The sequence below is a fragment of the Musa acuminata genome, chromosome BXJ2-6 (genome assembly GCF_036884655.1).
Source record: "Musa acuminata AAA Group cultivar baxijiao chromosome BXJ2-6, Cavendish_Baxijiao_AAA, whole genome shotgun sequence".
In the NCBI taxonomy this organism is placed as follows: Eukaryota; Viridiplantae; Streptophyta; class Magnoliopsida; order Zingiberales; family Musaceae; genus Musa; species Musa acuminata.
In genome coordinates, this window is record NC_088343.1 from 42,520,516 (window position 1) to 42,548,259 (window position 27,744).

At 43.3% G+C, this 27,744-nt stretch overlaps 5 protein-coding genes across 5 annotated transcripts; all 5 read right to left on the reverse strand.

Moving 5' to 3' along the window:
- Nucleotides 1–3,029: 3,029 nt before the first annotated feature.
- LOC135615728 (expansin-A15-like) lies at nt 3,030–5,146 on the reverse strand. Its single transcript, XM_065114620.1, has 3 exons — nt 4,973–5,146; nt 4,581–4,890; nt 3,030–4,496 (listed from the first exon to the last, which is right to left on the reverse strand). The coding sequence occupies exons 1-3, from the start codon at nt 5,100–5,102 to the stop codon at nt 4,193–4,195; spliced, it is 744 nt and encodes a 247-aa protein (XP_064970692.1). The 5' UTR covers nt 5,103–5,146; the 3' UTR covers nt 3,030–4,192.
- A 7,161-nt stretch (nt 5,147–12,307) lies between these two features.
- On the reverse strand, nt 12,308–13,518 carry LOC135615729 (uncharacterized). The gene has a single exon (XM_065114621.1). It carries the CDS (start codon nt 13,377–13,379, stop codon nt 12,516–12,518), a length of 864 nt encoding a protein of 287 aa, XP_064970693.1. The 5' UTR covers nt 13,380–13,518; the 3' UTR covers nt 12,308–12,515.
- A 322-nt stretch (nt 13,519–13,840) lies between these two features.
- LOC135615730 (thioredoxin-like 1-2, chloroplastic) lies at nt 13,841–15,422 on the reverse strand. Its single transcript, XM_065114623.1, has 3 exons — nt 15,042–15,422; nt 14,411–14,752; nt 13,841–14,328 (listed from the first exon to the last, which is right to left on the reverse strand). The coding sequence occupies exons 1-3, from the start codon at nt 15,258–15,260 to the stop codon at nt 14,071–14,073; spliced, it is 819 nt and encodes a 272-aa protein (XP_064970695.1). The 5' UTR covers nt 15,261–15,422; the 3' UTR covers nt 13,841–14,070.
- Nucleotides 15,423–17,935: 2,513 nt separating this feature from the next.
- On the reverse strand, nt 17,936–19,660 carry LOC135613705 (NAC domain-containing protein 100-like). Its single transcript, XM_065110744.1, has 4 exons — nt 19,516–19,660; nt 19,216–19,415; nt 18,827–19,110; nt 17,936–18,720 (listed from the first exon to the last, which is right to left on the reverse strand). The coding sequence occupies exons 2-4, from the start codon at nt 19,403–19,405 to the stop codon at nt 18,151–18,153; spliced, it is 1,044 nt and encodes a 347-aa protein (XP_064966816.1). The 5' UTR covers nt 19,406–19,415; nt 19,516–19,660; the 3' UTR covers nt 17,936–18,150.
- Nucleotides 19,661–20,526: 866 nt separating this feature from the next.
- On the reverse strand, nt 20,527–25,448 carry LOC135615731 (ricin B-like lectin R40C1). The gene is made up of 7 exons (XM_065114624.1): nt 24,896–25,448; nt 24,653–24,775; nt 24,119–24,347; nt 21,421–21,563; nt 21,210–21,332; nt 20,907–21,135; nt 20,527–20,826 (listed from the first exon to the last, which is right to left on the reverse strand). Coding segments are annotated over exons 1-7 (1,380 nt in total). The 5' UTR covers nt 25,427–25,448; the 3' UTR covers nt 20,527–20,824.
- Between the last annotated feature and the right edge of the window lie 2,296 nt (nt 25,449–27,744).

Here is a 27,744-nt window from a genome sequence, read left to right on the forward strand (position 1 = left end):
AGAGAACAGAAATAATATGACACCAGCAGATAAATAATACTAACACAAATTTAAATGTTTCTTCAGATTTTTTTTCCCCTCCGCAAAGAATTAAGAAAGCACCTCCTTTCCCATGCAAACATGCAACTTAAGAGGTATGAGCCCATTCAAGCAACATTGCAGATACAATGTCATAAAGAAAAAACTCATATATTGTTTTGTTTTATCCAACACCCAGAAAGCACTAACTGAACTGAAGGCGCAGCAATAGTTGACTTGGGAGAACCAAACTTAAAAATACTTATCTAGCATGCATAAACATTGCTGGTCATGTCATCACTTCAAAGGCTATCGAAATATACTCAAAATCAAGCACAGGTGTCAGACAGGGAGTCTAAAAGGCATTCAACGACTCATGCATTATACTCTTAAAATGATATGGCTACTTTTGGTCGGTGATGCCATGCTATCTTTAAACAATAACAGCAGAAGGAACTGTCGGTACAACCTGCTGAAGAGTCGCTTGTCAACATCAAAAATGGAATCTTGCTTAGGTGGTTCACCACGACTTCCGAGTAGGATAATAGACCTTGGAACTAACCACAAAAGCTCAATTGAGTTTTCGCAGCTGTTGGAATCTCATCCTATCGGCCGCCAAAGAGAGGAGAACCGACGGTCCTAAAAGCTATGTTGCCCATGCTTGGGAGCAATTTAAGGTTTTGGTGATGGTTCTGGGGCCACTTAACTAATGCAAAAGTCTCTATCAGGATCACTTAACATACAAATACATACACGTGTTGCCTAGAGAATGCAAATTATTTATCAAAGAACAGCATGACGAGAACGAGACATCAATCAATTGGGAGGGGAGCATCAAGAGAGGAATGCCAAGCATATGAATGAAGAACCTATGTGTCAGCAGATACGATCATGCTAAAATCTAACCATTAACTTTCCAGGTAAAATATATAAGGGATGCATGACAAAATCTCAATGTTTGCCATGATTCATCAGCATAGCATGATATTCCTACTTTGATGAAAACAATCACAAACTGAAGAAAGGAATAGCAGTGTTCAGAAGAGAGGATAGCAATGAGATGGATCTCATGAAATTCGATTCTCCAATACTTCTTCAAACAACAAAGAACCATGAGCTTCAAATTTGTTGGGAATGCTTGGAGGGCCCTTGATAAGTTGTGTACAGTAATGGCAATGCCAACAATAAACAAGTATCCAGAAAAACAAAAAAATTCTAAAATGACAATGACAAAGCCAGTGTCAGAAGTGACAATATAATAACAAAAAAACTTGATTGAGATGCCATTTCATGAAACATTGATTACTCATAACATGCAACAACAAGCATATGTACTTGGATCCTATAACTACAGTGAAAAAGGGGGTGTCCACTGTATGAGGTTCTTGGCCATGTGGAATACAGGATGGTTCAGTATACACAGGCTTATCTTTATTAAATAGATTAATTTCATGACTCGAACATTGGTCATGCAGGACATAAGGGAAAAACCTCACCATGGTGTGAAGGCTCGGCTTTCAAATTCCTGTAGCTGTCAATCAAAATCACTAACCATCTATAAAAATTATGATCAATTCTTCAAGTTGAAATTGGTCCCACTTTCCACTTTCCAATCTCCTTTTCTCCCTTTTTGTGAGCATCAAAGCGATCATCTCTTAAGAAGACGTAAGTTATGGAATGCTGCATCAGAATACCTGGCCAGAAAAGCCAGTAAGCTAAACAAAAACTATTGTGTATGGATAATAATCGTGCCTTGCAACATACAAAAATATTAAAGGAACACAGACCAAGTTGACAGTCATCTATTCAAGTTTACATGACAAATGTACTAACCTTCATTTTTTACTTGTAAAAGGATAGCAGCACAACGATAAGGCTCTGCACTGGATTGGCTTCTTTACTAACAGATGTATCATAAGTACTACCCATAGGTCAGAATTACCACTCAATTCCCTAATTTGATGAAATGATATTAGCATCCTTTACCAAAATTTCCGAAAGCATTTTTCTCACTTTAGATGTGCAAAGTTGCATAACTTTTACCCCAACTTCATGCACAAGGTCTCCATTGAAGGTTCTCAAAACACGGTTGGTGACCTTCTTAGTAGCCTATGTGGACATAATAAGGTGAGCATCCAGAATAAAGTTTATGTAAGCGAGGAATCAAGTCAATAATATATAAATGTTTCATAAAGAAATAAACTGTTCAGGTGAACCAAATCACCCCGTAATTTTTCAAGGATGGTACAGCCACTTACTAACATGATGTGTGAGTCTACATGTGCTAGCCCATACATCAGGTTTGTGAGATGCCACATCACCCTTGAAGAATTACAATGGCAATTTGGTCCACCTAAATAGCTATTTTACTCTCATAAAATACATAATTTCTTTTAAGTATTAATGATCATACAGTTTTATGGTAATTCATTCAAATTTATTTAATCTAAAAAGAGAAGACAAGTTGACTTGATGATGTTGGTTCTTCACATTTTTTGGGAACAAAAACAGTGGGTCAAACAACATAGACCCAAGGACTACAAGGCCATCTGAAACTACAAGTAGGTTATAAGGCCCATTTAGCCAATTCAGGTTCATAATACCCTCCATGAAATTGACCCTCTGATCCTGGAAAGTAACATGTCAAATCTTATTTTTAATGGACTTTTGTAGGTGGATCCAAAATGAATCAGACAATTTTTCAATGTGAATATCTCCCGATATTCTAGGATGGATGATAAGTAGCTCAGTTGAGGAGCCCAATGTCCATTGATATACGAAGATGATTACCGAATGCTGTAAAGTCAATATACTAGAAACCTACAACCATGGTGACAGGTTCCTCACAAGTCAATGTCTAACAAGAGAGGACTAGATTAACTGATGACATGCCATAAGATGTAATCGAGGCAATTAAGCACCTCCTAAAAAGAACCAAGTATCAGTGATATTTTATTTTCAGAATGAAACAGATGTCGATAACGTAAACTAAAAACAGTTGTTCTGTGAAGCAGAAAAAATTTGTGGATGTTATCATCACATAAGAACATCAACAATATAATTAGCAAGGAGAAAACATGATTAGACACATGCAAAGCTAACATCCATGCTTTATCGAGCGGTATAACTGTAATGCTGGATTGGGGGGAGGCGTGGTAGACATTAGAGATGCAGCAAAGTGCGCATCCATGCTGAATAGCAAATTTCAGTACTACAAGTTCTGTGAAGCAATCAACATCGGAAGAAAACGGAAGAAAGCATTCTAACCATCATCGCGTTCTCGGTTCTCTGATCCAGAAACACCAACGAGAACACCAAAACACTACTTCTGCATGACAAAGGAAGGAGGACAACCCATTGCTTGAAGATCTTGGGAGCGCGGGGTAGAAACATCATCTCCTCGAGGCGCTTTTCTCGGCGGCGGGCGCTCTCCGACGATCCAAGAAGACCATCCAACGTCGACGCGCCGCTAGTTAGACGTCGGCTTCGGAGGATCTGCTATCGCTGCCGTGGAGGAGGCGCCCTAATGAGACCGCCGGTTGCGATTTTGCGGGACACCTCAGCCACGGGCGGTATAACAGACATCAACTGAGCCCCAAAAACCGATCCGAATCCGAAACCGACATTTTCGGGTATAGGTATTCAAAATTTAGATCCGATGTGGTACCGAGTCGGGTACAGTTCCTAAATACTATATATATATATATATATATATATATATATATATATTCTCAGGCAAAGTTCCCTTGTCAAAATATTATATATATATATATATATATATATATATATATAATATGTAATATATATACTGATTACACTCACCGTTCCACAGAGACAGAATATTACATGACAAAGGACAGAATCCATGGGCGGGTGATCATCCTCCTTTGTTCACCTCAGCCTTCCTCCTCGCCCACCATTCTGATGATGCTCTCTTCTGCCACTCCAATGAGGCTCGGATGGCAGAAGAGAATGCCAATAAACGAAGAAGGAAAAAGAAACGAAGAAAAGAGACCGAGGAAATCAGCAAGTGCAAGGTCATCAATGACGAGGGCCATTCAAAAGAGAGGCCCCTCCCATGACCCAATTTGTGCTGCTAGCTATAAGACTTGATCGAACTGCATGCTACTGGAAGCAAGAGGAAGCTGGAGCTGGTTTGGAGTTATGGAAGCGTTCAGAACTGGCCTCCCAAATACGTCTGCCCGAAGCTCCAGTTCGGTGGCGCGACGTCCATCGAGGTGACGGAGAGGCCGTCGCTGGTGGTGACGCTGAAAGAGAGGGACTGGCCGTCGAGGTTGCTGCTGCTCTGCCAGTTTTGGCCCCAGTTGCGGCTCATCGGCTGCCACCCGGTTCTTGACCCTTTCACTGACACGGCCACCACGTCTCCCGCACCCCCGACGTTGGTGATCAGAACCAGATTGAAGTAGGAGTGACCATTAATGGTGAATCTGATTCCTCCCTTCTTCACACAGGAGACCCTGCAAGGCGAATCCATGGATATTATACGAACTTTAGAGGGCCATAGGACATGGTCCAAGGAAGTGAGTACGAGGTGCTGATACCTTTTGTATTGGACTGGGACGATGCCTGCTTTATACTGTGCGATCTTCTCGAAGACGGGCTGAGAGAGATCAAAGTGGTGCCGGGGCGGATTGCACCACCCTCCATCGTCGTTGGGAAGCGCGTTGTTTGGAGGGCAGAAGTTAGTGGCGGTAATGACGATCGAACCCTTGAGGCACCACTGCCCGCCCGCGCATTTGATCTCGAAGCACGCACCGCAGCTCTGCCCGTTGTTGAACAGAGCCGTGCTCAGTGCAGCGCTCTCGGTGCCATACCCTTGGTCGTAGAGATTACCATAACCACATGCCCCTCCTGCGACAAAGATCGAAGGAGCAACACCATGTCAGGAAGGTTGGATGAGCTGTGGCGAATCTCTGGTGAAGCGGAAGCTTACCCATCGTCCCAGAAGCATCACCACCTCCATAGAAGGTAGCGTGTGCGTCGATCCATCCACCATCACCTCCATGAGCGACTCCGAACATGATCAAAAGGGTGACGAAGGAGAACAAGCTAGGAAACGCCATGTCCCCACACCAGAACAAGCAAAGAAATCGACTGGAGTGGAGAAGCAGAGGGTTTTTTGGTGGTAGAAGACAGTAGAGGGTGAGTGTATATATAGATGAGAGGTTGCGATGGTATGAATCAGAATAAGATCAAATTGGACTGGCGGTAGAGCAGTGTCTCAACCAAAACTAAACAGCTCAGCAAACTGGTACGAGAGGACAGCCAAATTTTCTATGCCTTGTTCTGCTAACCCTACAATATCATCTTCCTATGGCCTACAAACTATTGCGACCTTACTTTTAGGTGGGTCGATTAAAGTCCTTTTGCTGATTGAAGTCATCCGGAAATAGTAAATATTATTTACTTTTCTTCTCAAAACTGAGTTGGCATCTTTCTTATTTTGTATCTGTTCGAGGATGAGAGAAAGCACCAAACTCCCGTTTTCGCTTAATTTACTGAACTTAAATGAACTTTGGTGTCTCTTTCGAGGAGATAATTATGCTCGATGCCTAAGACTGGGTTACTGTTACTGTTACTAAATTAATGGCAGAATCTGAGTTCAGGAGCTCAGAATAATTAGCAGCTACTACTAAAGTACGTGGTTTAAGCTTGAAGTTATCCCATGAAGTTTTCTTTGTGGAACTCCTCAGTGAGTCGTCTTCTTATAAGCTGTATTATATTGCTTCTGCTGCATGCACATGGTTACTGGTTTGACTTGGAGACTTGTGATTTGCCATGGGAATTGATGTCTTGACTTTTAGAGCCTTCTCAATAACCAGAGAGCAGGAAAAATAATATGTATCTGAATCTGAGACTTGCATCGGAGTGGGTGGCATGTGGTGAACTGACCAGCTTTGAAGCTAAGAAATGAGAACCTCTCCTGCTTCTTCCCTTCCATTGGAATCCGGTGTGTGTGTCTGTGTGTGTGTCCTTGGCTGTACCTTTCTCGTATATCTTGTACTGACTTCATGTGGCTCTACTGTTAATATTGCGTCTCGAGCAACCTACATGGGCAGCTTGCTCGAACTTGTTTAAGGAAGGATTACGCACAGATCTCAACCAGTCAATGGCGTAGGTCATTTGATTTGCTTCACTGTGCCACCATGTTATAAGCTATTAGATAACCATGAAGGCTGTCCTCTTAAAAGAAGCGGGCGCAAGGTTCAGTCGTCGATCACTCGGAAGTCCACGATTTGGTCAACTGGTATCATGGTGATTAAGAAATTTGGAGATCAGTAAAAGCCGGCTGTGGAAATTTGATCTTACGATGTGATCTGCAGATCAGGCAAGACTTTGGGATTCTCTCATTAAATATCCTCAACCGCAAAGCCTGATATCTCATGCACCAGGTAAACGGAGTGGAGCTTCGTCAGAACTTGTGCACGGCTCTTCAGGATATGAAAGAGCCCAACAAAACCAGACTGCCAATGAGCATTCGTCCAAGACCAGGGAGGGGTCGAAAGGCTGTCGAGATAGGGAGAGACTTCACATGGGCACACATGGCCAACATGTGTCTTCATCTCCAGCCGCGGCTCTCTCTTTTTGTGTGCTCGCCAACATGGGAGTTTGAGACTGTTGGCGTCGCCCACACCCTGTTATCTGCCACAACTGGCAGCCAGCCATGGCCGGCGAGGCGTTTGCTAGGGCTACCGCTGAAACCAAGGAAGCGGGCAAACCATGGGAAGTCGGGCGGTGGAGTTGTGCCCACAGCTTGTTGGCCGGTGGTCTCAGGGTGTTGGGAAGAAACATGTTAATACGGAATAATTCTTTTCCTATCAAAATAGGTTTCTCATCAAAATACCAACTTGATATCAAAATGCTAAATCAATCAGCACAGCATAGACAATAGAACAATAAATCAATCACACAGACCAAATCTTTTTAACGTGGAAAACCCAATATGGGAAAAATCACGGGACCGCAGTCCACCTCAAACTTCCACTATCAATAATAATGATAACATGTTTACAGTAGGACTTCTCTAGAATAACTAGAGGATCAGAATAACATCAAGATCATAGATTTTGGCTCCAAAATAGCATATCTTCATCACATAGGATGGATCTCTTCAAAAAAGAATTTTAGATCTCACAGAGTGGATATCGTAGGAAAGTACCTTAGAGAGGGTAAACTGTAGATCAACACCGTTAGGATTGTAGAGTTTGCTGCAAGGATTCTCCACATAAAATTTGGGCGGAAACTGATAACGTTTGGCCACCGATCGTAAGCAGAAAACTCAGAAACCTAATCTTTCTCTCTTGATTTCTTTGATTTGGGCTGATGGCCCAAATTTGTCCAAGCCCACATATGGGCTGGACCCAACAATTCTCCCCCTCCAGCTCATATGGTGGGCTATACCAAGCCCGCTCTTCGCCTACATGCTTCAAGCTTCTCCTTAGGCAAAGACTTTGTCAACATATCTGAACCATTCTCATTGGTATGCACCTTTTCAACTGTAATTCTTTCATCTCAAGCACATCACGAATCCAATGATATCTCATATCAATATGCTTGGATCTAGAATGATATGTTGAATTCTTAAAGAGGTGAATGGCGCTCTGACTGTCACAGTAAACAGTATATACTTCCTGTTTCAAGCCCAATTCCTGTAGAAACTTTTTCATCCATAAAGTTTCCTTACAGGCTTCAGTAACTGCTATATATTCTGCTTCTGTGGTTGATAGAGCAACACACTTCTGTAACTTAGACTGCCAAGAGACTGCTCCTCCTGCAAATGTCATCAAGAATCCTGAAGTGGACTTCCTGGAATCAATATCACCTGCCATGTCTGCATCTGTGTAGCCTTCTAACACAGGTTTATCACTGCCAAAACATAAACACAACCTGGAAGTACCTCTTAGATATCTTAATATCCATTTCACTGCTGTCCAATGTTCCTTTCCAGGATTTGAGAGAAATCGGCTAACAACTCCAACTGCATGAGCTATATCTGGCCTAGTACAAACCATAGCATACATCAAACTGCCTACTGCAGATGAGTAAGGCACTCTGGACATTTCTTCTTTTTCTTTCTCACTTGTAGGACATTGTTTCGAACTCAGTTTGAAATGACCTGCAAGTGGAGAACAAACTGCTTTGGCTTTACTCATATTGAATCTTTCAAGAACCTTTTCAATGTAGGTCTCCTGAGATAGCCAAATCTTCATTTTCTTCCTATCACGAAGAATCTTCATGCCAAGTATTTGTTTCACCGATCCTAAGTCTTTCATGGCAAAAGACTTACTTAGCTCTCTTTTAAGCTTTCCAATTTTTCCAACATCATGGCCAACAATCAGCATATCATCAACATATAACAGTAAAATAATAAAATCATCATCTGAAAATTTCTTCATAAACACACAATGATCAGATGTGGTTCTATCATACCCTTGGCTCATCATAAAGGAATCAAACTTCTTGTACCACTGTCTAGGTGCCTGTTTGAGTCCATATAAGCTTTTCTTAAGCTTACATACCAGATTTTCTTTTCCCTTGACTTTGAAACCTTCTGGTTGCTCCATGTAAATTTCTTCTTCTAAATCACCATGAAGAAATGCTGTTTTTACATCAAGTTGCTCAACTTCTAAATTCAAGCGAGCAGCCAAACCAAGAACAACTCTGATAGAGGACATTTTCACAACCGGAGAAAATATTTTTTCAAAGTCAATACCTTTCTTCTGACTGAATCCTTTCACAACTAGTCGTGCCTTGTATCTCTGTTGTGAGCTATTGCTTTCAGTCTTCAATTTGTAAACCCACTTATTCTTGAGAGCTTTCTTCTCTTTAGGCAACTTTACCAAGTCATAGGTATGGTTCTCAAGTAGGGATCTTATCTCTTCTTGCATGGCTTTAACCCACTCATTCTTATTCTCATGTAGAATAGCTTCTTGGTAAGTTTCTGGCTCTCCCCCGTTAGTAAGCATAACATACTCATGTGGAGGATATCTAGTACAAGGTTGTCGCTCTCTAGTGGATCTTCTCAATGGAATCTCAACTGGTGGTGGAGGTGCTTGTTCAGTTGGTTCAGCATCATCAACTGTAGGTGTATCATCACTAGTATTCTCACCACAATCTTCTTGTTCATCTCCCCCATGATCATCATGAACTACAGGTGAAGGAACTGGACCCAAACTCCAAGGAATATAAACAGAGGTTTCTGGCTTCTCAACATTATCACCATCATCAAACAATTGGTCTTCAAGAAACACAACATCTCTGCTTCTAATAATCTTCTTGTTCACTGGATCCCATAATCTGTACCCAAACTCTTCATGACCATATCCCAAGAAGATACATGCTTTTGCCTTATTATCAAGCTTGAATCTCTCATCTTTGGGAATATGAACAAATGCTTTACACCCAAAGACTCTCAAATGATTATAAGATATATCTTTTCCTCTCCATACTCTCTCTGGAACATCACCTTGCAGAGGAACTGATGGAGAAAGATTTATCAGGTCAACTGTAGTTCTCATAGCCTCCCCCCAAAATGACTTTGGTAACTTGGCGTGGGAAAGCATACACCTAATCCTTTCTTCAATGGTTCTGTTCATCCTTTCTGCCACACCGTTCTGCTGAGGAGTTTTAGGAACTGTTTTCTCAAGCCTGATACCATGGAACCTGCAATAATTCTCAAAAGGACCCATGTACTCGCCACCATTATTTGATCGAACACACTTTAGCTTTCTACCAGTTTCTCTTTCAACATTGACATGAAACTCCTTGAAAGCATCGAGTACCTGGTCTTTGGATTTCAAAGCAAAAGCCCACACTTTTCTAGAATGGTCATCAATAAAAGTAATAAAATAAAAAGCAACTCCAAGAGTTCTAGTTTGCATAGTACAAACATCAGTATGAACTAAATCAATAACATCAGATCTTCTAGATGATGGGTATGTCTGAAATGCAACTCTATGTGTTTTTCCAGCTAAGCAATGATCACAAGATTTAAGAGATGTACCTTGTAACTCTGGTAAGAACTACTTTCTAGCAAGAGTTTGAAGTCCCTTCTCGCTGATATGTCCAAGCCTCTTATGCTAAAGATCTATACTTTCACCTTTTCGAATTAATCTCTCCTTTGTGTAGCTTAGCTTCCATGACATAAAAAGAGTTAATCTTCTTTCCTTTTGCCACAATTAGAGAACCTTTAGTGAGTTTCCATTTACTTTCACCAAAATAATGTGCAAAGCCCTCATCATCAAGTCTACCTGTAGATATCAAGTTAAGACGAATATCTGGAACATGCCTTACATCTTTGAGTATTAATTTGCTCCCAATATTGGTCTCCAAGCAAATATCTCCAATACCCACAATCTTAGATGTACCATTGTTTCCAATTCTAACATTACCAAAATCACCAGCAGTATAAGATCTAAAGAAATCACCATGAGAAGTAACATGAAATGAAGCACCAGAGTCAATTACCTAATTACTGTCCTGAGCTACAAGGCTAACACAACCTTCATCACAGACAATAGTGATATTACCTTCAGTAGCAACTGTATTGATCTCTTTCTCATTTTTCTTCATTTCATTCTGTTCTCGCTTCCAAAACCTACACTCTTTCTTCATGTGACCTGGCCTGTTACAGTAAAAACATTTGATATCTCTTCTAGACTTAGATCTTCCTCTATAACCATATGGATTTCTGCTATGACTTCTTCCACGTCTTTCTTGTTTTTCAGTAACAAATGCACCAGAAGAAGATTCACCCTGTTCTTTCCTTCTTGCATCTTCATTTAGCAAACTGTCTTTAACCATATCTATGTTAGAGTCCCCTCTGGCGTGGAGTTACAAATAGTCACCACATACGTTTCCCAACTTTCTGGTAAAGAGCTGAGAAGCAATAATCCCTGCATCTCATCATCTATATTCATTTTCATAGCAACCAACTTGTTTGCAAGACTCTGAAATAGGCTTATGCGCTCAACAATGTTGCCACCATCTTTATATTTCAAATTTACAAGCCTTCTGAGGAGAGAAATTCTATTTCCCACTGTCTTTTTCGCAAAGAGATTTTCTAACCTTTGCCAAACAACATCAGCTCTGATTTCATCTGAAATATGCTCATGCAAGTTTATATCCATCCATCTTCTAATATAGGTAATAGCTTTTCTATGTTGAACTTCTCATTCTTCATCGTCTATAGTAGAAGGTTTATCTTTAACCTTGATAGGCTTATATAAATCTTTGCAATAGAGCAAATCTTCCATTAGACGCCTCCAAGTGGAATAATTTGATGAGTTCAATTTAATCATACCATCTGACTCCATTTCAATCACACAAGAAAACTAGCACCAAACAACCTGATGCTCTGATACCACTTGTTGGGAAGAAACCTGTTAATGCGGAATAATTCTTTTTCCTCTTTGTGTATCAAAATAGGTTCCTCATCAAAATACCAACTTGATATCAAAATGCTAAATCAATCAGCACAACATAGACAATAGAGCAATAAATCAATCACACAGTGAGACCAAATCTTTTTAACGTGGAAAACCCAATGTGGGAAAAACCACGGGATCGCAGTCCACCTCAAACTTCTACTATCAATAATAATGATAACAGGTTTACAGTAGAACTTCTCTAGAATAACTAGAGGATCAGAATAACATCAAGATCATAAATCTTGACTCCAGAATAGCATATCTTATCACATAGGATGGATGTCCTCAAAAGAGAATTCTAGGTCTCACAAAGTGAATATCGTAGGAAAGTACCTTAGAGAGGGTAAACTGTAGATCAACACCGTTAGAATTATAGAGTTTGCTGCAAGGATTCTCCACATAAAATTTGGGCCGAAATTGACAACGTTTGGCCACCGATCGTTAAGCAGAAAACTCAGAAACCTAATCTTTCTCTCTCCTTTTTTCTCTGCACACCGCACACCGCACGCTGCAGACTGCACGCTCACGCTCACTGTGGACGCTGCCCTCTCACTCAATTTTACCCTTTCTCTCTTGATTTCTTTGATTTGGGTTGATGGCCCAAATTTGTCCAAGCCCACATATGGGCTGGACCCAACACAGGGTTCAAGTCGTTCTGCGTCAGAGGCTGTAAGATAAGCTTTGAAGCTCCTGTGATTGTTTATTGCATCTGCATGACTGTGTCTCGTTCTGTAATCATCTCTCTCAAAGGTTTAGCTTTTACATTGTGTTCCTCAACATTAACCGTTCTCTGTAGGAAATTTCACCTCTATAGTAAAACACAAAAAGAAAACAATACATCGAACAACTGATCACTTGTTTGTTATATATTTGTGTTTCATCTCTCTCTCTCTCTCTCTCTCTCTCTCTCTATATATATATATATATATATATATATATATATATATATATATATATATAAGGACCAAAATCTAAGGAGATGACTTGGTTGGGATCCTGCGGTAATGGTTTTACGGCTGAAGCAGGGGATGCCATAACATGATAAGGCTACCTTGCCCGGCCAAATCGCCAGGCCTCCGCGCTCCGGCACTGCTCGACGGAGATCGGATTCATCACGCAGTAGCCTGCAGCGGAACAAGAAGCAGATGATTCCCTCCCCATCCCGATCCCCTTGCAGCCATGCAGTCCCATGTGAAGGACTCTCTCCTTCTCCAGCTCATGCCTTCCGTTTCTCCTCAGAGATTGCTTCCTACTAGCTGAAGCAGGATTAATGGCTCCATTCTTCCCTCGCCGGCCGCCTATTGGCACCGGCACAGCGTCCAGGCCCATCAATTTGGCTACAACTCCTGGTTTGCACCAAACCACATTCTCCCCCGCCACCGTCGGCGGAAGACACAGGTTTCTCTCCAGGTCCAGCTGGTAACCGGCTTTGCAGGACGCTCCCACGAATTTGCTGCAGCAGCAAACGGATCTACGGCCTCCGTCGAAGGTGCTGGGCCTCGCGCCGAGGTTGCGGAAGGACGACTTATACATGGCGTCCTTCCCGTCGAGAGAAAACCTCGGGTACTGATTCAGCGCATTCCGCGCGGACCTCAAGATGTCGGAGTTGTTCACGCACGACATCCTCCGGTGGACCTCGCTGTAGTCGTCGAGCTGCTCCCTCCTCGCAGCCTCTTCTTCCATGTCCAGCTGCAAGATCATCTGCTCCAGCGTCAGAGGGGTTGCTGTCGCGTTACTTTCCTCCAAGTAGGAGCCCTCGACGGATGGCGCGGCGACGCAGGACACGTCCGGTTCGGCCTTCTTCTGCCTCAGGGTCGATGTGGAGCTGACGCCATGGCAGAAGTTCCTGAACCCTTTCTTCATCCTGGACGCGAGGGAGTTCTTGAGAAGGAACAGGGAGAGATCCTTCATGAAAAGCAAAAGGAGAAGATGGGGAGAAACGGTGATGGATTCCGGCCATTAAAAGGAGTGGCAACCTAACTCCAAGCGTGAACGGAGTGAATGGAGAGGTGGGCTGGCAAAGGTGTTGTAATGGCGATCACATGAGGAAAGATGAGCTTTCACAAGTCTCTTCTTCATCTGGCCATGCCTTCGCGATCGAAGGTTGTACCATAATGGCTGTCACATTTCTGGAATCTCCTCGAATTATTAGGCCATTGCTGTTCCTCTACATCGATAGCGTCCAAGGCATCAACAGCATCCTCATCTTCGTAGAGCCGGTGCTTCCATTTGGTTTGGGTTTGATTCGAATCCAGTCGGCCAAACTTGACGATTGGTTCGAGTTGCATTGCATTTTTTGGAATGTTGGATCGACAACAATGATCAACCCATCCCAATGTGATTTGACATTATGGATATTAGTACCCATATAATTTGACGAAGAAACGTTTTCGTAATATAAGCAATACAAATTGAGGAAGCACACCTCTCATCATATCCAACCACATACATAACCAGTAAGCAGGCTTCTCAAACCCAAAAAAACATCACAGCCTGCACTACAGCAGCAAATCATCAAACATATATATATATATATACACAGACACACAAATTACACAGCGACGCAGAACGGAAGCATGGATGGCAGCTTATGAGCACCGTCTCATCTACCGGCTGCGGCAAAAGCCTTGTCCTCAGATTCCACGGTGAGTCTAGCAGCAGCATGCACAGGTAGGTTTCGGTTAAATGGAGCTTTCTCTGCAAGCTCATCAGGTACGGGAACAGGCGTTCTTGTGTAGGTGAAGGAGAGATCCTTGTTTGCAGCCAAGGCAAGGAGCTCCGTCTCCTCCAGCCCCTTGGCTAGCCCAAGACTGCATCTTTCGGTGATGTGCTTCGCCAAAGCATCCTTAAATTTCTTGATCTGTTTGCGAAGCAGGAAACAGTGATTCAGAACAAGTGATCGGGTTGTGTTCGACATGGAAAGAATGGGATTTGGATCTTACGGTTGCATTGGTGCAGCTGAAGCTGCACAGGCGACCGTGCGCTCCGCGATAGAACCTAAAGAAGGGGAGAACATGGACATTCAAGCTGTAACACATGGACTTGTGTTCCTCGTGGTTTAGTTGGAGAAATTGAACGTCTGGATTCAACTCTGCGAATTGGCAGATCTTTGGGTGGAGGGCTCTGCAGCCTGCACATCCTGGGGAGAAGAAATCTACGATGACGAGCTTGTCGCCCGCGTTCGACAAGGAGTCGACGAGATCCTCAGCCGACTTGATATCCTTCATATTGGGATGAAGCCCCTTCTCCCACCATTTCAAAGCCTTCTTAAAGGACAGAGTCATCTGCAATCAAAATCATACAGAAATCAGGAAATCAGCACGAAAACCCGAAGATCTAAAGAATTTCGAGAACCTAAAACAATAAATATCCAAAAACCATCTTTTACTTCAACAAACAGAGCACGAAAGATCAAAAGTGTGAACTTTTGGGCCGAAACTTGAACAGGGGATATTAGGAAGAAACCTCCTAAAAGCCGCAAAAGATCAAAACTTTAGCACATAAAAGTACAAACAAACATGGCCATGAAGAAGGAAAAAACAGAAAAGTTAGGATTTTGTAGATTTTGGTCACCTGCACAGAGCTAGAACCGCGGTTGCCTCTCAACGGCCTCTCTCTCTGTGCGCCAATAACCAGCCTTCTCCCATGGAACTGGCTATTAAAAGAAGACGAAGACCTCAAGAGATCATCCTTTGACGCATAAACAAGGCGGTTTCTCCGGTCGGAAGAGCGCGACAAAGAACGGTGGCCATGGGGCGAAAGGAGCGTCATTTGAGCCAAAGCATCCGCCATGGATTCCAAAGGTCCAAGCTTTTTCCCCTCTCCGAACGAGATCACACGAACGCCAGATCCAAACTACTAGAAATTCCAGAGGTTTAGATTGGGGTTTGCGACGAGGCCAGGGAGGAAGAAAGGGGGGGTGGGTTGGGGGGAGGGGGAACGGAAAAAGGGTCCCAAAGCCCCCGTCAGTTGCGCTACAAAAGGATTGGGGGGAGGACAAAAGGTACGCCGTTTTATAACGTCCGTTCCGTTCCGTCGATCGATGTGGTGGGTCCGGGACGGCGTATACCTACGGTGATGATGAGCGCGACGTGGACTCAGCGGCTCCGCCACGTTTAAACCCCGCCTCGTTTCAAAGAAGGGATAAGCTTTGGATAAGGCCGAACGCACCTGAGGCGCGATAATTTATGACGCCAGATTGCTGACCCAAAACCACGCCCATGGTCTTTGGTGCTGGTTTTAGTGTGGGACCCGCCACCAAGATATCCGCCCCTGGACGTGAACTTCCCCACCCCCCCGCGCCCCCCTGTCTACCTGTCTTGTGAACGGCGCGCGCGGAGGGTTCCACACATGGCGCAGTACACCTCATATTTCCTCGGGGAAGGTAAAAGAGGCGTGTGGAACCGAGTCAACCGCTCGCGCCCCAATTTGTGCGACTTGTGGGTCCGACCACAGCAATGTTTAGGAAACTGAGAGATTTATCCGCAAAAAATCTATTAATTCGCTTGTCAATTAATTTTCAGGGCTGCCTTCTAATGTAAATTCCAATCTTATTCTTAGATTCTAATCAAATATATTTTTCTATTAAAATTTGCTAAAACAATTCGAATTAGAAAATTGATTCAGGTCAAAATTCACGACTTCGTGCGTCCCTTTCTCCGCCTCTTCGTCTTCCTCGAAACGAGACTCTTTCTTTCTTTTGACACGTGCTTCTTAAGCCTATTCTCGAGTCCATGTTTTGATGACGTTCGCTCGGGCATCTCTTCGGCCGCTGGCCTGAGGTCTTCGTCACCGTGACATGGAGTGTCTTCTCCGTCCTCGCTGATCTCTTTTTCCCGTGCCTTCCAAGAGACAGACACTGCTGCGCGTACAGTGACGCTGGAAGGAAGAGACCTCCAAGTCTTCGCCTCCCTCATGAATCAACAAATGGATGCCTTGCATTGCTCGAGACATCATCTTAGCAGTTCCACATCGAGCTATTCCTATGCTGCTGCAGTCATCGATGACCAGCTTTACGACTTCACCCCAAGCTATTCCTAGAGACGGATCAGGATTTCCATGTGTCGGTGCTCTTTGCGACTCCGGAATCAACCATGATCGAACACCTCATTTTCGCTTTCTTGTTCCTTTAGTTTCTTGTCCGGGCGGTGTCTCAGCTGTAGCCCACACCTCGCATGGAATCTGATCAACTGGCTGGTCAACAAATGCCAATTGAACTCCTTGGTATGAGCCCATATGTGGATCGACCCGGCGATATTGGTCAAGAATTAGGGTTCCAAGGTTATGCACGGTGAGGTCCACACGTAAAAGTAGAAAGAAGATTACAGGAAAAAGTGAGCAAGAGAGAGAAAGAAAAGATGGTTTCACAAAATTCTTCGTCTAGCCTTATCCACCCCTATATGGAAGAAAGATTAAGATGGCATCTTACCATAAGTACAGATATAACAATGTTCATACTTTAAGCTAATCTAATCTGTTAGTACACACCTCCATCTTGTTTCAAGATTTGGAGAAAACACATCAGGATTCTTCTGAGATATGGATAGTCTCCATATTTATCATTGTGACCCCACTCCATCCTCAGCACCTCACCATACATCACCATCTGGTTTCGTGGCAAATATAGAGGAAATGCTCCTCCCGGATTCTCTCTCTCTCTCTCCCTCTTCTTTCTTTGCAGTGTTGCTTTTGGATTCTTCTGGCGTGCAGTCCAGAGATCGGTGAGGACTGCTGAAGAGAAAATCCAAGCAGGCGGTGGGATCACTGCACACTCGATCGGTTGGGGAGGCAGCATCGACATGGCCGATAAGATGAGCACGTCGATGATGAGCTCAGCTGATCAACCAGAAAATAACGGAAGCTAAGATTTGCTCGTATTGCCCTGCGACATCCGGATAGGTGTCGGCTCCTTATTGCAGTTCAAGGTCTGGTTTCGCTTCCAAGATTACGATGGATGGATTCGAGGACCAGAGCTGTAGCTTGCAGGACTCATTCATGGATATTTAGCAGTTTAGACTCGTGGTGTCTTAGTATCTCTCTCATTAGATCCACAGGCCAATGCTGTGGATGATGAGATCACAATTAGCGAGGTTGTCGGAATAAGAATATTACCTACGGTTTCTTCCCCGGGTTTCGATGCATGAAAGGTGGGTTATGGCGGAAACGCCGGTGATTCTCCTCACACCAAGTCTCTGAGAGGAACCGAAACGCTTTCCTTTGAATGGAAAGCAAGCTATTAGCTGAAGCAAATCACTCACATTAATAGAAATCCCCCTCCACTTGCACCTTATCCCCTCCCTCCCTCTCTCTCATCAGCTTTAACTGAATTCTATAAACCCTCTTCTTGCTGACACACTCTCAGCAGTTGGTCATCGTGTCCCTTTTAGTCTTTCTTTCAATGACTGTAACCCCATAAAGGAAGATTGTAAGTTGATGAGAATTCCTCAACATGCATTCAAGATGGCATATAAAGAAAATTTCCAGTAGAATTCACATATACAAAACAATAATACTTTAATTACATTAGTCCTCACACGTTTTGTTTCTCGATGGTAGATTTAATCTGCTTGTGCGACAGACAGTAAGGCGTATACATCTGGTAATCAAATCTAATACGCAATGTGAGACGAAGAAGGACTGCTAACACCATCGTAACGTATCGAATGCATCGATCTCAAAGTGTTCAGTACTGCCAGAAGTTCTCCAGATCAAAACCTGGTACGGTCGAGGAAGGGTCGCCGAGCTCATCGTAGTGCTTCGACGGCACCGAGGAGATCTCCGTGTTGTGGTCGGTGCTCAGCCCGGTTTCCTGTGAATGACAGCCCACCGAGTGGTTCGAGCTCTGCTCCACCTTGCAGTGCCTCGTGATGGCAGATGGTGCGTCGTTTTCGGCAGCAGCTAAAGCTCCCAGCATCGCCCCCTCCTGGTGCAAGTAGCTCAAGTTCATCGACCCCAAGAACGAGTAGGAAGAGCTGTTGGGGGGTAAATCTGGACCAACTTGATGGTAATCAACTCCCATCATGGACGAGAAGCTTGCATGGACATCCTGGAAGTTTAAGCTATCATCTTTGTTGCTGAAACTCGAACCAGGCCTGGTGGCAGAATCGAGGCAGGGGGGATCCATGAGAGGAGGTAATGCAGTGGAGTCCAAGAAATCATCTCCCAAGGAGTCGATCCTCTCCAAGGCAGGCAGTGTGCTATTCTTGAGTAGTCCTGTATCCTTGTGGAAGACCTTACACACAACCCATTCATCCTGCGATCGTAGAGGTAAGATTCCTTTTACTGACACATACAACAGTAGGACATTACCAGAGATGAACAGTTAAAAGTGGCTGTCCACTAACAGAGACGAACAGTACCTTTGCAGACTTGGGAAGATTGGGGATTAATGTGGAAGTGCCTTCAAGCCTGTATTCATGCATCACCCAATTCGTTTTCGCTCCCTTGGGTGCTCTTCCTCTATAGAACACAAGGGTCTTCTTCATGCCAACGACGACTCCTCGCCCCTTAAGAATCTCCTTATCCTTTCCCGTGGCTTTCCAGAACCCAGTTTCGGTGGCTCTGTTGGTCCTCGTGCCGGTTGGATACTTCCTGTCCTTCTGGAAGAAGAAGAACCATTCCTTCTCTCCCATCTTTGCATTGCCTATTATGCAAACCACAGCAGGACCCCCGGCCCAAAAGATTAAGGACTCCGGCCACCCAAAAAAGGGATTCAGACATCAACAGATCAAAGAAGAAGCGTACGTACTTGGAAGATCCCACGGCTCACACCTGTTGAGATCCACCTCTCCCATAGCGGTTGCACTGAAGCTGTGGTCGACGATCTTTGGTGAGAGGTAATGGGTTATGACCTCTTCATCCGTGGGGTGGAATCTGAATCCAGGGGGCAAGTTCATGCACTCCTCCTCCTCTTTGCTGACCACGGAGACATCAGCCATGGTTGCACCTCTAGACACAAAGCAAAGAAGGCGTGAAACATATGCATCCAATACCAGGTTGGAGACCCAAGAAAGGAGAACAAAGCAGGAGATGGAAAGGAGAAGTGTACCAAGGCGTGTTGTGTGGACCTGAGAAAGTAGAGGATGTATGGAAGGGAGAGAATCCACATAAATAGCGGGGTTCGGTTCCTAAAAGCCTAACATACGTGCTGCGCAAGTCACTTGTAGGAGAAGCCTCCAATCTATATTCAAACGCTGCACCACTTGGTTGTTTTTACTGCCCAAATTACCTTATGTTGTACTGAGATTCTACCAATCTTAGCTTTCATCCCGAGCTATATCGACAGGATGGATTCACTGCTGAACGACAGACGGCAACATAACCATGTGGCATTCCACTGGTTGTCTTCTTCTGCGTGTAGACTCAGCTACTTGCAAGGACAAATTTGTCGAAGCTGGTCCGTGCCGTGGACTGGCACACTGATCTTGTGAAGGTAATAATGGTGCGGGAGTTATCACCGTGAGTCAAAGAGCAGACGGGTGAGGGTTCATGCAAGCCTTGTTCGGAGGTTGGAGTCATCATCCCATTCGCCATGCAAGCCTTGACAACCCCGCCATGGGTCCCTTGCCACCTTCCCCATGCTGAGCCGGAAGTGAGGAGGCCTCCGACGTGTACGATCGCTACGCCACCCTACCATGTGTGTTACTGAGCGATTAGCACTAGAAAATTACAGAAGGAGAAGAAACCGCGTGGGGCCCTTAAGAGGAAGGAAGGAAGTCGCCGACTCCTTCGTTGGTCACCTGTTGCTTTACGTCGTGGAAGGTGTGGTGATGTGACTCGGAGAGAGTTTCACTGACTGGATAATGGGAAAAGGGAGTTGAGTAACACACCTCCATAAATGATCGAAAATGATGCCATGGAGACGCATTATTGGATGAGTCATGTGCTCGTTATCTTTGTACTACAATAATAATTACATAAGTTTCAACTTAATTATCGTTGATTTAACATAATCTTTCATCTTGGCTTAAGATTATAGATCGTTAATACAGTGTCAATTTCGAAGCCCATGGATGGCTAATATTAGGAGGCTTCGATTAGAAGGACGAGCATCAATCACTGAATCAATCCATCATATATATATATATATTATCAACAGGCCATCGTAATAGATGCAAACTATATATATATATATATATATATATATATATATATATATATATATATATATATATATATATATATATATATATATATATATATTTATTTATTACAGTAGATTGACCAAGTCACACAACTCCGGCAACATAGCACAGGTTGCACAGAGCCAAATTACATCTTATTCGAGCTGGCCTGCGTATTATATGGAATATATATCGCCCAGTAAATGCTCAGCAGCAGACGTTCCATCGCATTGTTCCTGCATCACAAGATGTACAGGTTTACACGGGCATGCATGTAAGAAATCTAAGAAGAAGCCGGAGATTTAGGAGAACTCACACTGGGGGACGATCTTCCACCTCTGGTTGTCCCCTTTGAGCCACTCCCACAGCACCACAGTGGTTCCATCTCGTACTCCTCCATGGTCTTTGTCCCCGTGGAAGGCATCAAAGTTCAGTCGGATGTTGTTCACCATCCTGATGCATCGGTAGCCGCGACCGGTGTCGTTGCTCTCGGACCACAGGATCGACTCGTCCAGGTAATCCGGGTTGTAAGGGATCAGCCGAACCTGCAAGGGATCGTCGATGAGACGATGAATTCTCGGAGGACCACCAGAGCAGCATGCGGCAGACGATGACTCACAGGATTCTTAGCTCCGATGGAGTGCTTGATGGCTTCGGCGGTCACCTTGTTGACGAGAGCAAAGCTCGGGAAGCCTTCCTCGTCCTTCACCTGGTTGCTGTACCTCATGTCCTTGTACCAGTGCTGCAGTGCAGTCCACAAGCAACAGAATAAGGGAGAATGAGAGAGAGGGAGAGACGATACATGGAGAGTGGACATGAGTCCTTCTTGCCTGGTAGTCGTCCTGGGGATCATTGGGGGCGAGGATGACTTCGCCGTCACGGATGGAGAGGGAGTAATTGGGCTCGGCCTTGGTGTAGATCCTGACGGTGCGCGGCGGCGGCGGCCGGCCTCCGAGGTAGTCGTAGGAGGGAGGAGGAGGGTTGGAGACCTGCTCCTCCCGGTGGTAGTGGCGGAAGAAGCGTGACATCGTCGTCGTCTCTGGTATGGTGTCCTCGACGCGCATGCCATGGCGTTTTATAGGCGACGCGAAGGGTAGGAAAGCAAACCCGATAGACCAACTTTGCCTGCCATCCCTGCAAAGCTTCAAATGAAATAATATTTATTTTATTATGCTTAATATTAAGTTATAGGTACAAACAATTGACACGGAATTAAGCTCTATAAACAGAGGAAAAAATTAATATTATTTTTAATTTTATTGGTGTTTGGAATTTTCTTTTTTCTCCTTTCTTATATTTTGGATCCTATAGCTCAATATTATTCGAATCAATAATGGCGGATTGCTCGTCTCTATCCATTCCCATAGTGGTCCATTAAATCTACCGAAAACCTGCGTCGGCTCACTGAGACCGTTCTTTTACTTCTCACGCACAAAGAATTCCTGTGAAATCTTTTTAGAAGAAGAAGAAGAAATATACGAAAAACATGGGGAGAGAGAATCTTATCTTCTCATATCGGACATCGGAGAGAAGGAAAGATTGGACTAAAGACAAGATTCCATCTTGTTTTCCTACTTTTCTATTGTTCGATTTCCTCACACACTGTGCCATGGGAAGAGAGAGAGAGAGAGATGGATGTGTCCCTCATGGCATCGGATCCATATTCGAGCACTATAGCTACAACTTGACGTCCACGAAATAAAAAGGCATAGAATCGAATTAACCTTCCATTTTAAACCTTTCACTTCTTCTCATATCAACCACTGCATTATTCTTTTACGAAAAGAAAGAAACTCATTTTTCCTATCTTCAAGGAGATATGAGAATTTCGATTTAACTTATGCTCTTACAGATTTTGTAGATACTGAATCTCGATGAAAACCTGATTATTAGTAAATTTAATTACATCCGGTTATAGATGTTTTCTTTTACAATTATATTAATAAATTATAATTTGTGACGATGGATGGCACGAAATGTCTGATTTCGTATGAACGGCAGATAATGATACCTAAATATATCCCCTTTTCAATTTTTTATCTAAACAGAATTACAGTGAAAACCAGTGACCTGGAAGTGCGTCGAGTTGTAACATCGAGCAAGCAATTGCATTAAATAAGAGAATATAAGAAATGAAAATCATACACATCTTCGACACACCGCAAAACACAAAAATAACATGAGTATATACTGTGTTTCATAGTCTGCTAAACATTAAGGTAGAATACACTGTATCTGTCTGTCTTCAGAATATAAACACAAATAGGCACACTGAGCAAAAGGGTACACCAAACAAATGCCAACCCCACAGCTTCACCAACATGAAAAGCTTGCTCGAACAGGGAGTCACAAGCTCACCTCTATGGCAACTTATTCGCAAACTAAAACGATGGTGCCAAATAAGCAGGTAAAGATCGGGACACCCTGGCGTTTCTCCTGCATGCAAATGATGGAAAAGATAAGATCACCGGAATGGATATTGAACTCAAAGATGCCTGCTTATCTGATGCATATTAGAATAACTGGTGTTGTTTCAAGACAACATCCCTCTTGGTTCCCTTCTATTGGATCCAAGAGTGATAACGAAGTGCACAGTTTCATGTAACTAGTAAGATGGAGCGACTAGCTTCAGCAGAGTGTACTATTAATGACCGGCCCATATGTATAAACCAAATGCTTCAGATAGAAACAAGAGTCTGAGATTCGATATGATGCAGTGTGGTGTAGCACTCACTAATCAATGGCACTTCAAGTGCCATCTTGTTAGCATAATGAAAGGGCGATGGGGTATTTACAGTTTTCAACTTTGCTCTTGTTCCTCGTCCTCTCTTTTTGGTTTCTTTCTCCTTACCGAGTCTTGCCAGCCGCTGCCTCTGAGCGTACCACGCGCATGCCATTTCTTCTCGACAACCCAAGTCACCAGCTGCTTCTAAGCATACAAAAGCAGAATAGCACTCTGCAGCATTGTGTTCCTTCACCGAAGTAGCCTAAATGTTCGGTATCTCTTGCAATATCAAGATAGACTACACCATGGCATGCTTATGGATGAATTTGCAGTTTGACAATCACAAAAGTTTGCCATTCGATGATAATTCACCATTTGCTTTGCATAAGATGCCTTCCCCCTTTCTCTCCAATCTATGCTTGTTTAGTGCACTTCACCATATCAATCCTCATCTCAAGATCTACATAAGCAGTGGCCGCTAGGCATATACCAGATGAAGATCCGCATCAAATAAATTTAAATTGCTTAGTGTCTTTGTACCATAAAGAGGCCGCCTAAACTAAAAGCTATGAGAATTTACCGAACCAATTCTTCAAGACTTCTTACAAATGCAACTCATAATGTAATATCTCAGACAGTCTTCTTTCTTCCATTCACCAATTCACCTCCATTCATGTCTTCCCCATTAACGGTAGTTGATCTCCTCATCTCTACTAACTAAAGCAAATGACAGGATTCGGTATTTATTGAATGACAAAAAGAAAACAATTTACTAAGAGAGTGAATCATATACAATGACTTACAGTAAGGAACAATCTTCCACCTCTGGTTATCACCCTTGAGCCATTCCCAGAGCACGAGAATGGTTCCGTCTCGGACTCCTCCATGGTCCTTGTCTCCATGGAAAGCATCAAAGTTCAAACGGATGTTGTTAACCATTCTTATGCATCGGAAGCCCTCCCCCGTGTCCCTGCTCTCAGCCCACAGGACTGACTCATCAAGATAGTCTGGATTGTATGGAACCAGCCGAACCTGCAATGAGTGTGAAAGAATCGCAAGACAAGATGAGGATAGGGAATAGAGAGAACATAAATTAGATTAGATTCCGTACACAGATAAGTAGATAGATCAGTGCCTACAGTCTAATAAAAGACCCGAGGGAAGCAAACAATCGTTTAAAAGACTAGCAGAAGAAAAGTAGCTCGTTTGTTTATGATCTCTTAGCAGGATCCCAGCAGGGTTACTCCTTACGCAAAAGAGATGGTTTTAGGATTCAATTTCATGATCCAAACACTTGCATTGAGAATATTTAGCTACACGGATTAGGCTAAACTCACCGGATGGGTTGCTCCAATGGAGTGCTTCAGAGCTTCTCCAGTGACTTTATTGATGAGGGCAAAACTTGGGAAGCCCTCTTCGTCTTTCACCTTCGTGCTGTAACTCAAGTCTTTGATCCAGTGCTACGAACCAAAACAAAAACAGGAGAAGATGTGCAAAAAAAATCCAAGTTTTACGCCCAAAAGATGTGGAATTTTGAAGGAAGAACCAAAAAAATTTGCAACTTGGTTTAGGATCTGTACCTGGTAGTCGTCGCTGGGATCGTTGGAGGCGAGTATCACCTTCCCATCCCTGATCGAAAGGGAGTAGTTCTCCTCTGCTTTAGTGAAGATCCTTACGGTAGGCTGGCGAGGCCGCGAGGGCTCCTCCGCCCATCCCTCGTGGCCGCCTAAGTGGTGGGTTCCCGAGGAATACGGGGGGCGATGGTGGTGGAAGTGTTCGCCGCCACCCCCGCCGTAGTAGCCGGGAGCGGGAGGGCAAGGGTTGGGCTGGTCGAACCCGGGTCCGCCCTCGTGTGACACGTGCTGGACAGGCGGGTAGGCGGGCCGGCCGTACTCCTCGCCGCCGCCGCCGCTAAAGAAGGAGGATGGTGGGGGCGCCTGGCCGTCGTGGTGGTGGTGGCCAGGTGGGGGGTAGCGGTGCTCCTCCCGCTCCTCCTCCTCCTCGCGGCGGTGGTGGTGGTGGTCGGGTGGGGGGCAGCGGTGCTCCTCCCGCTCCTCCTCCTCCTCGCGTCGGTGATGGTGGTGACCGTGGTGCCCGAAGGGGAATTCCATGTGGATCGAATCAATTTACTCGATCCGAACACGATGCTGGGATCCGCTATATCGACGCGTGCAACGCTGGACCGAATGATGTGTTGAGATGAGATATCCACGGCACGGCAGGAAACATCATTATTTTAGTGGGACCCACACGGAAAAGACAGCTGGTCTCTTGCGGACGCGACTCCCGTCCAGAGCTCGATCACCCTTCGAGGGGACCAAGCCGGGCGGCGATGGGAGCCGGTGTTCCTGTGTTTGGTGCTCGGCCAGTACATGGGATGTGCCACACCGACGGTGGCGGGAAGAACGCGGTGAAATATCTCCCGGCACGACGGGAAAAATATTATCGAGTGGGACCCACACGGAGAAGACAGTTGGCGTGTTCGCGACGAGCCAGCTGGCGAGCGGTGGGAGCCGGTATTCCCGCGGTCGGTGCCTCGGCCGATACGCGGGATCTTCGTCCGTGTCACAAAAGAGCCTTCTGGAATTGGGACTATTCGATCGAACGTGATGAACTCGAGTCGCACGAGCGTCATGATTCCGTGAAGGGAGAAATTTTAGGCTGTAAACATAATTAATACCGCACGCTTAACATGACATCTGTCAATTATTTTTACCATTAATTAATATATGGTAATTATTTTTGAAGATTCGAAAGGCATCAGCTACTATTTTTGTTGAATCAAACAACACATCTCCTCGTAGGTGGCATTAATTCGACGTATGTGATAGGTCAGCCACCACATGTAAGTCAAGTCCTCACATGATGATGACGTACCCTTTAGTCTTATCGACACATGTCGATTTGTCAACGTTATTGATGATATGAAATTAGAGATCAGATTCTATCTAATAGGGTTCTTCGTTTGTGTTTCCCATGGCTGAGACCATCACTTTTTTATCTGATTAGTTTAAATTATTTTTTTAACGCATATTATAATAATATTGGGGCTGATTGATTTAGATATCAATGTGATTTTTCTAGTCTTATGGGTAGAGGTAATTTGGCTACCACTTGATGAATGAATTGTTAGGTGGTCCAAAATAATCGTTGTAGACCCAAAGAAAAGAAAGGTCGATCCAAACGTAAAGATTTCATCCTAGGAGAATAAATTGTGAATTATTAGAAGGTTTATTCAAGTTTGTTCTCTATGGTTTTTGGATACGTTGTTCTTCACATCTCTATTGGTGAGATTTTACTTTTCTCTTTGGTTTATTATTAAGTGGTAATTTGCTAAAAAATAATATTCTTGATGATGTTTTAGTTAATCTAGAGACTGATATTGGCTAAATTTTATCTAACCTTTCTCGTAAGTTTGGCTTCACGCGAAACAGTTTTTTTTTTTTTTTAATGTATATTTGTTTCTTGTGGTTTGTGATCTTTTATCTCATTATTTTATAACTTATATATGATATTTAATATTAGTGTATCCTCTTTAATTTATAGAAAAATAGAAAAATGATGATTTATTACTTCTATGCATAGGCATCTTTTTCCAAAATAAATTGATATGATATGATTTATTCCATACTCATATACATATACCATAATGATTGAGGATTAGAATATATAAGAAATATTAAGTTTTTATTTCATATTTATTTTTATCATGCTTCCGTAAGATTTAGCTCAAGAATATCAACTTAAAATAGCTTATGAACGAGAGGCTTTATGGAGTCAACTAGTTTATCAAAAGTATAGATGAGAGAAATATGTAGTTGATGCTTGATAACTTAATCTCTGACAAAGTAAAAGTATATGACAATGTATTTTATACAAGAGTGGTACGTCAAGTTAGAGTTGAGCAGGAGGTAATACTATGTTCGTGTAACAGATTGTTGATCTAATTGAGTTCTATAATGGTGATAGCGATGGCTCGGTATTCAGATTTGGTGATGAATCTTGTGATTATAATTTATTTCTAAAAATTCTAATTAATCATGTTTGTTCTAAAAAAATAATATAGGCTAATATAGATATTATATCATTAGTATCGACAAAGACATGAAGACGAAGAAATAAGTGTTTATGAGAAAAAAATCTATCATTGAAGGTCCCTTTAATACATCACAAGATAAATTTTAATGTTGAACAATGCATATTGGAGGGTCAATATATGAATTATAATAATTTATTAATTATATATATAATATTTAAAAGTGTAAGAGATAAATATTGTAACGAACAAAATACTTATTGTTATTATGTATGATCTATAGTAGGATTATCACAATATAATTTTAGTGACTCAAGCTAAGTTCTTCATGGAATTTTAGTACGGTTGGCCTCTTCACGAGGATTATTAAAAACGAAAATACAAAATGTTAAA

What these genes read in the sequence shown, in the direction of transcription:
- LOC135615728 (XM_065114620.1), bottom strand. Translation starts at nt 5,102, where the DNA reads ATGGCGTTTCCTAGCTTGTTCTCCTTCGTCACCCTTTTGATCATGTTC. An exon ending in TGATGCTTCTGGGACGATGG is followed by an intron (nt 4,891 to 4,972) that starts GTAAGCTTCCGC and finishes TCTTTGTCGCAG; the next exon opens with GAGGGGCATGTGGTTATGGT. An exon ending in GTCCCAGTCCAATACAAAAG is followed by an intron (nt 4,497 to 4,580) that starts GTATCAGCACCT and finishes TTCGCCTTGCAG; the next exon opens with GGTCTCCTGTGTGAAGAAGG.
- LOC135615729 (XM_065114621.1), bottom strand. Translation starts at nt 13,379, where the DNA reads ATGAAGGATCTCTCCCTGTTCCTTCTCAAGAACTCCCTCGCGTCCAGG.
- LOC135615730 (XM_065114623.1), bottom strand. Translation starts at nt 15,260, where the DNA reads ATGGCGGATGCTTTGGCTCAAATGACGCTCCTTTCGCCCCATGGCCAC. An exon ending in GCGGTTCTAGCTCTGTGCAG is followed by an intron (nt 14,753 to 15,041) that starts GTGACCAAAATC and finishes TTTTGATTGCAG; the next exon opens with ATGACTCTGTCCTTTAAGAA. An exon ending in TCAGCTGCACCAATGCAACC is followed by an intron (nt 14,329 to 14,410) that starts GTAAGATCCAAA and finishes CTTCGCAAACAG; the next exon opens with ATCAAGAAATTTAAGGATGC.
- LOC135613705 (XM_065110744.1), bottom strand. Translation starts at nt 19,405, where the DNA reads ATGGCTGATGTCTCCGTGGTCAGCAAAGAGGAGGAGGAGTGCATGAAC. An exon ending in TGAGCCGTGGGATCTTCCAA is followed by an intron (nt 19,111 to 19,215) that starts GTACGTACGCTT and finishes TTTGCATAATAG; the next exon opens with GCAATGCAAAGATGGGAGAG. An exon ending in ATCTTCCCAAGTCTGCAAAG is followed by an intron (nt 18,721 to 18,826) that starts GTACTGTTCGTC and finishes CTACGATCGCAG; the next exon opens with GATGAATGGGTTGTGTGTAA.
- LOC135615731 (XM_065114624.1), bottom strand. Translation starts at nt 25,426, where the DNA reads ATGGAATTCCCCTTCGGGCACCACGGTCACCACCATCACCGACGCGAG. An exon ending in GTGGAAGATTGTTCCTTACT is followed by an intron (nt 21,564 to 24,118) that starts GTAAGTCATTGT and finishes CCAACCCTCCTC; the next exon opens with CTCCCTCCTACGACTACCTC. An exon ending in CCATCGGAGCTAAGAATCCT is followed by an intron (nt 21,136 to 21,209) that starts GTGAGTCATCGT and finishes GATCCCTTGCAG; the next exon opens with GTTCGGCTGATCCCTTACAA.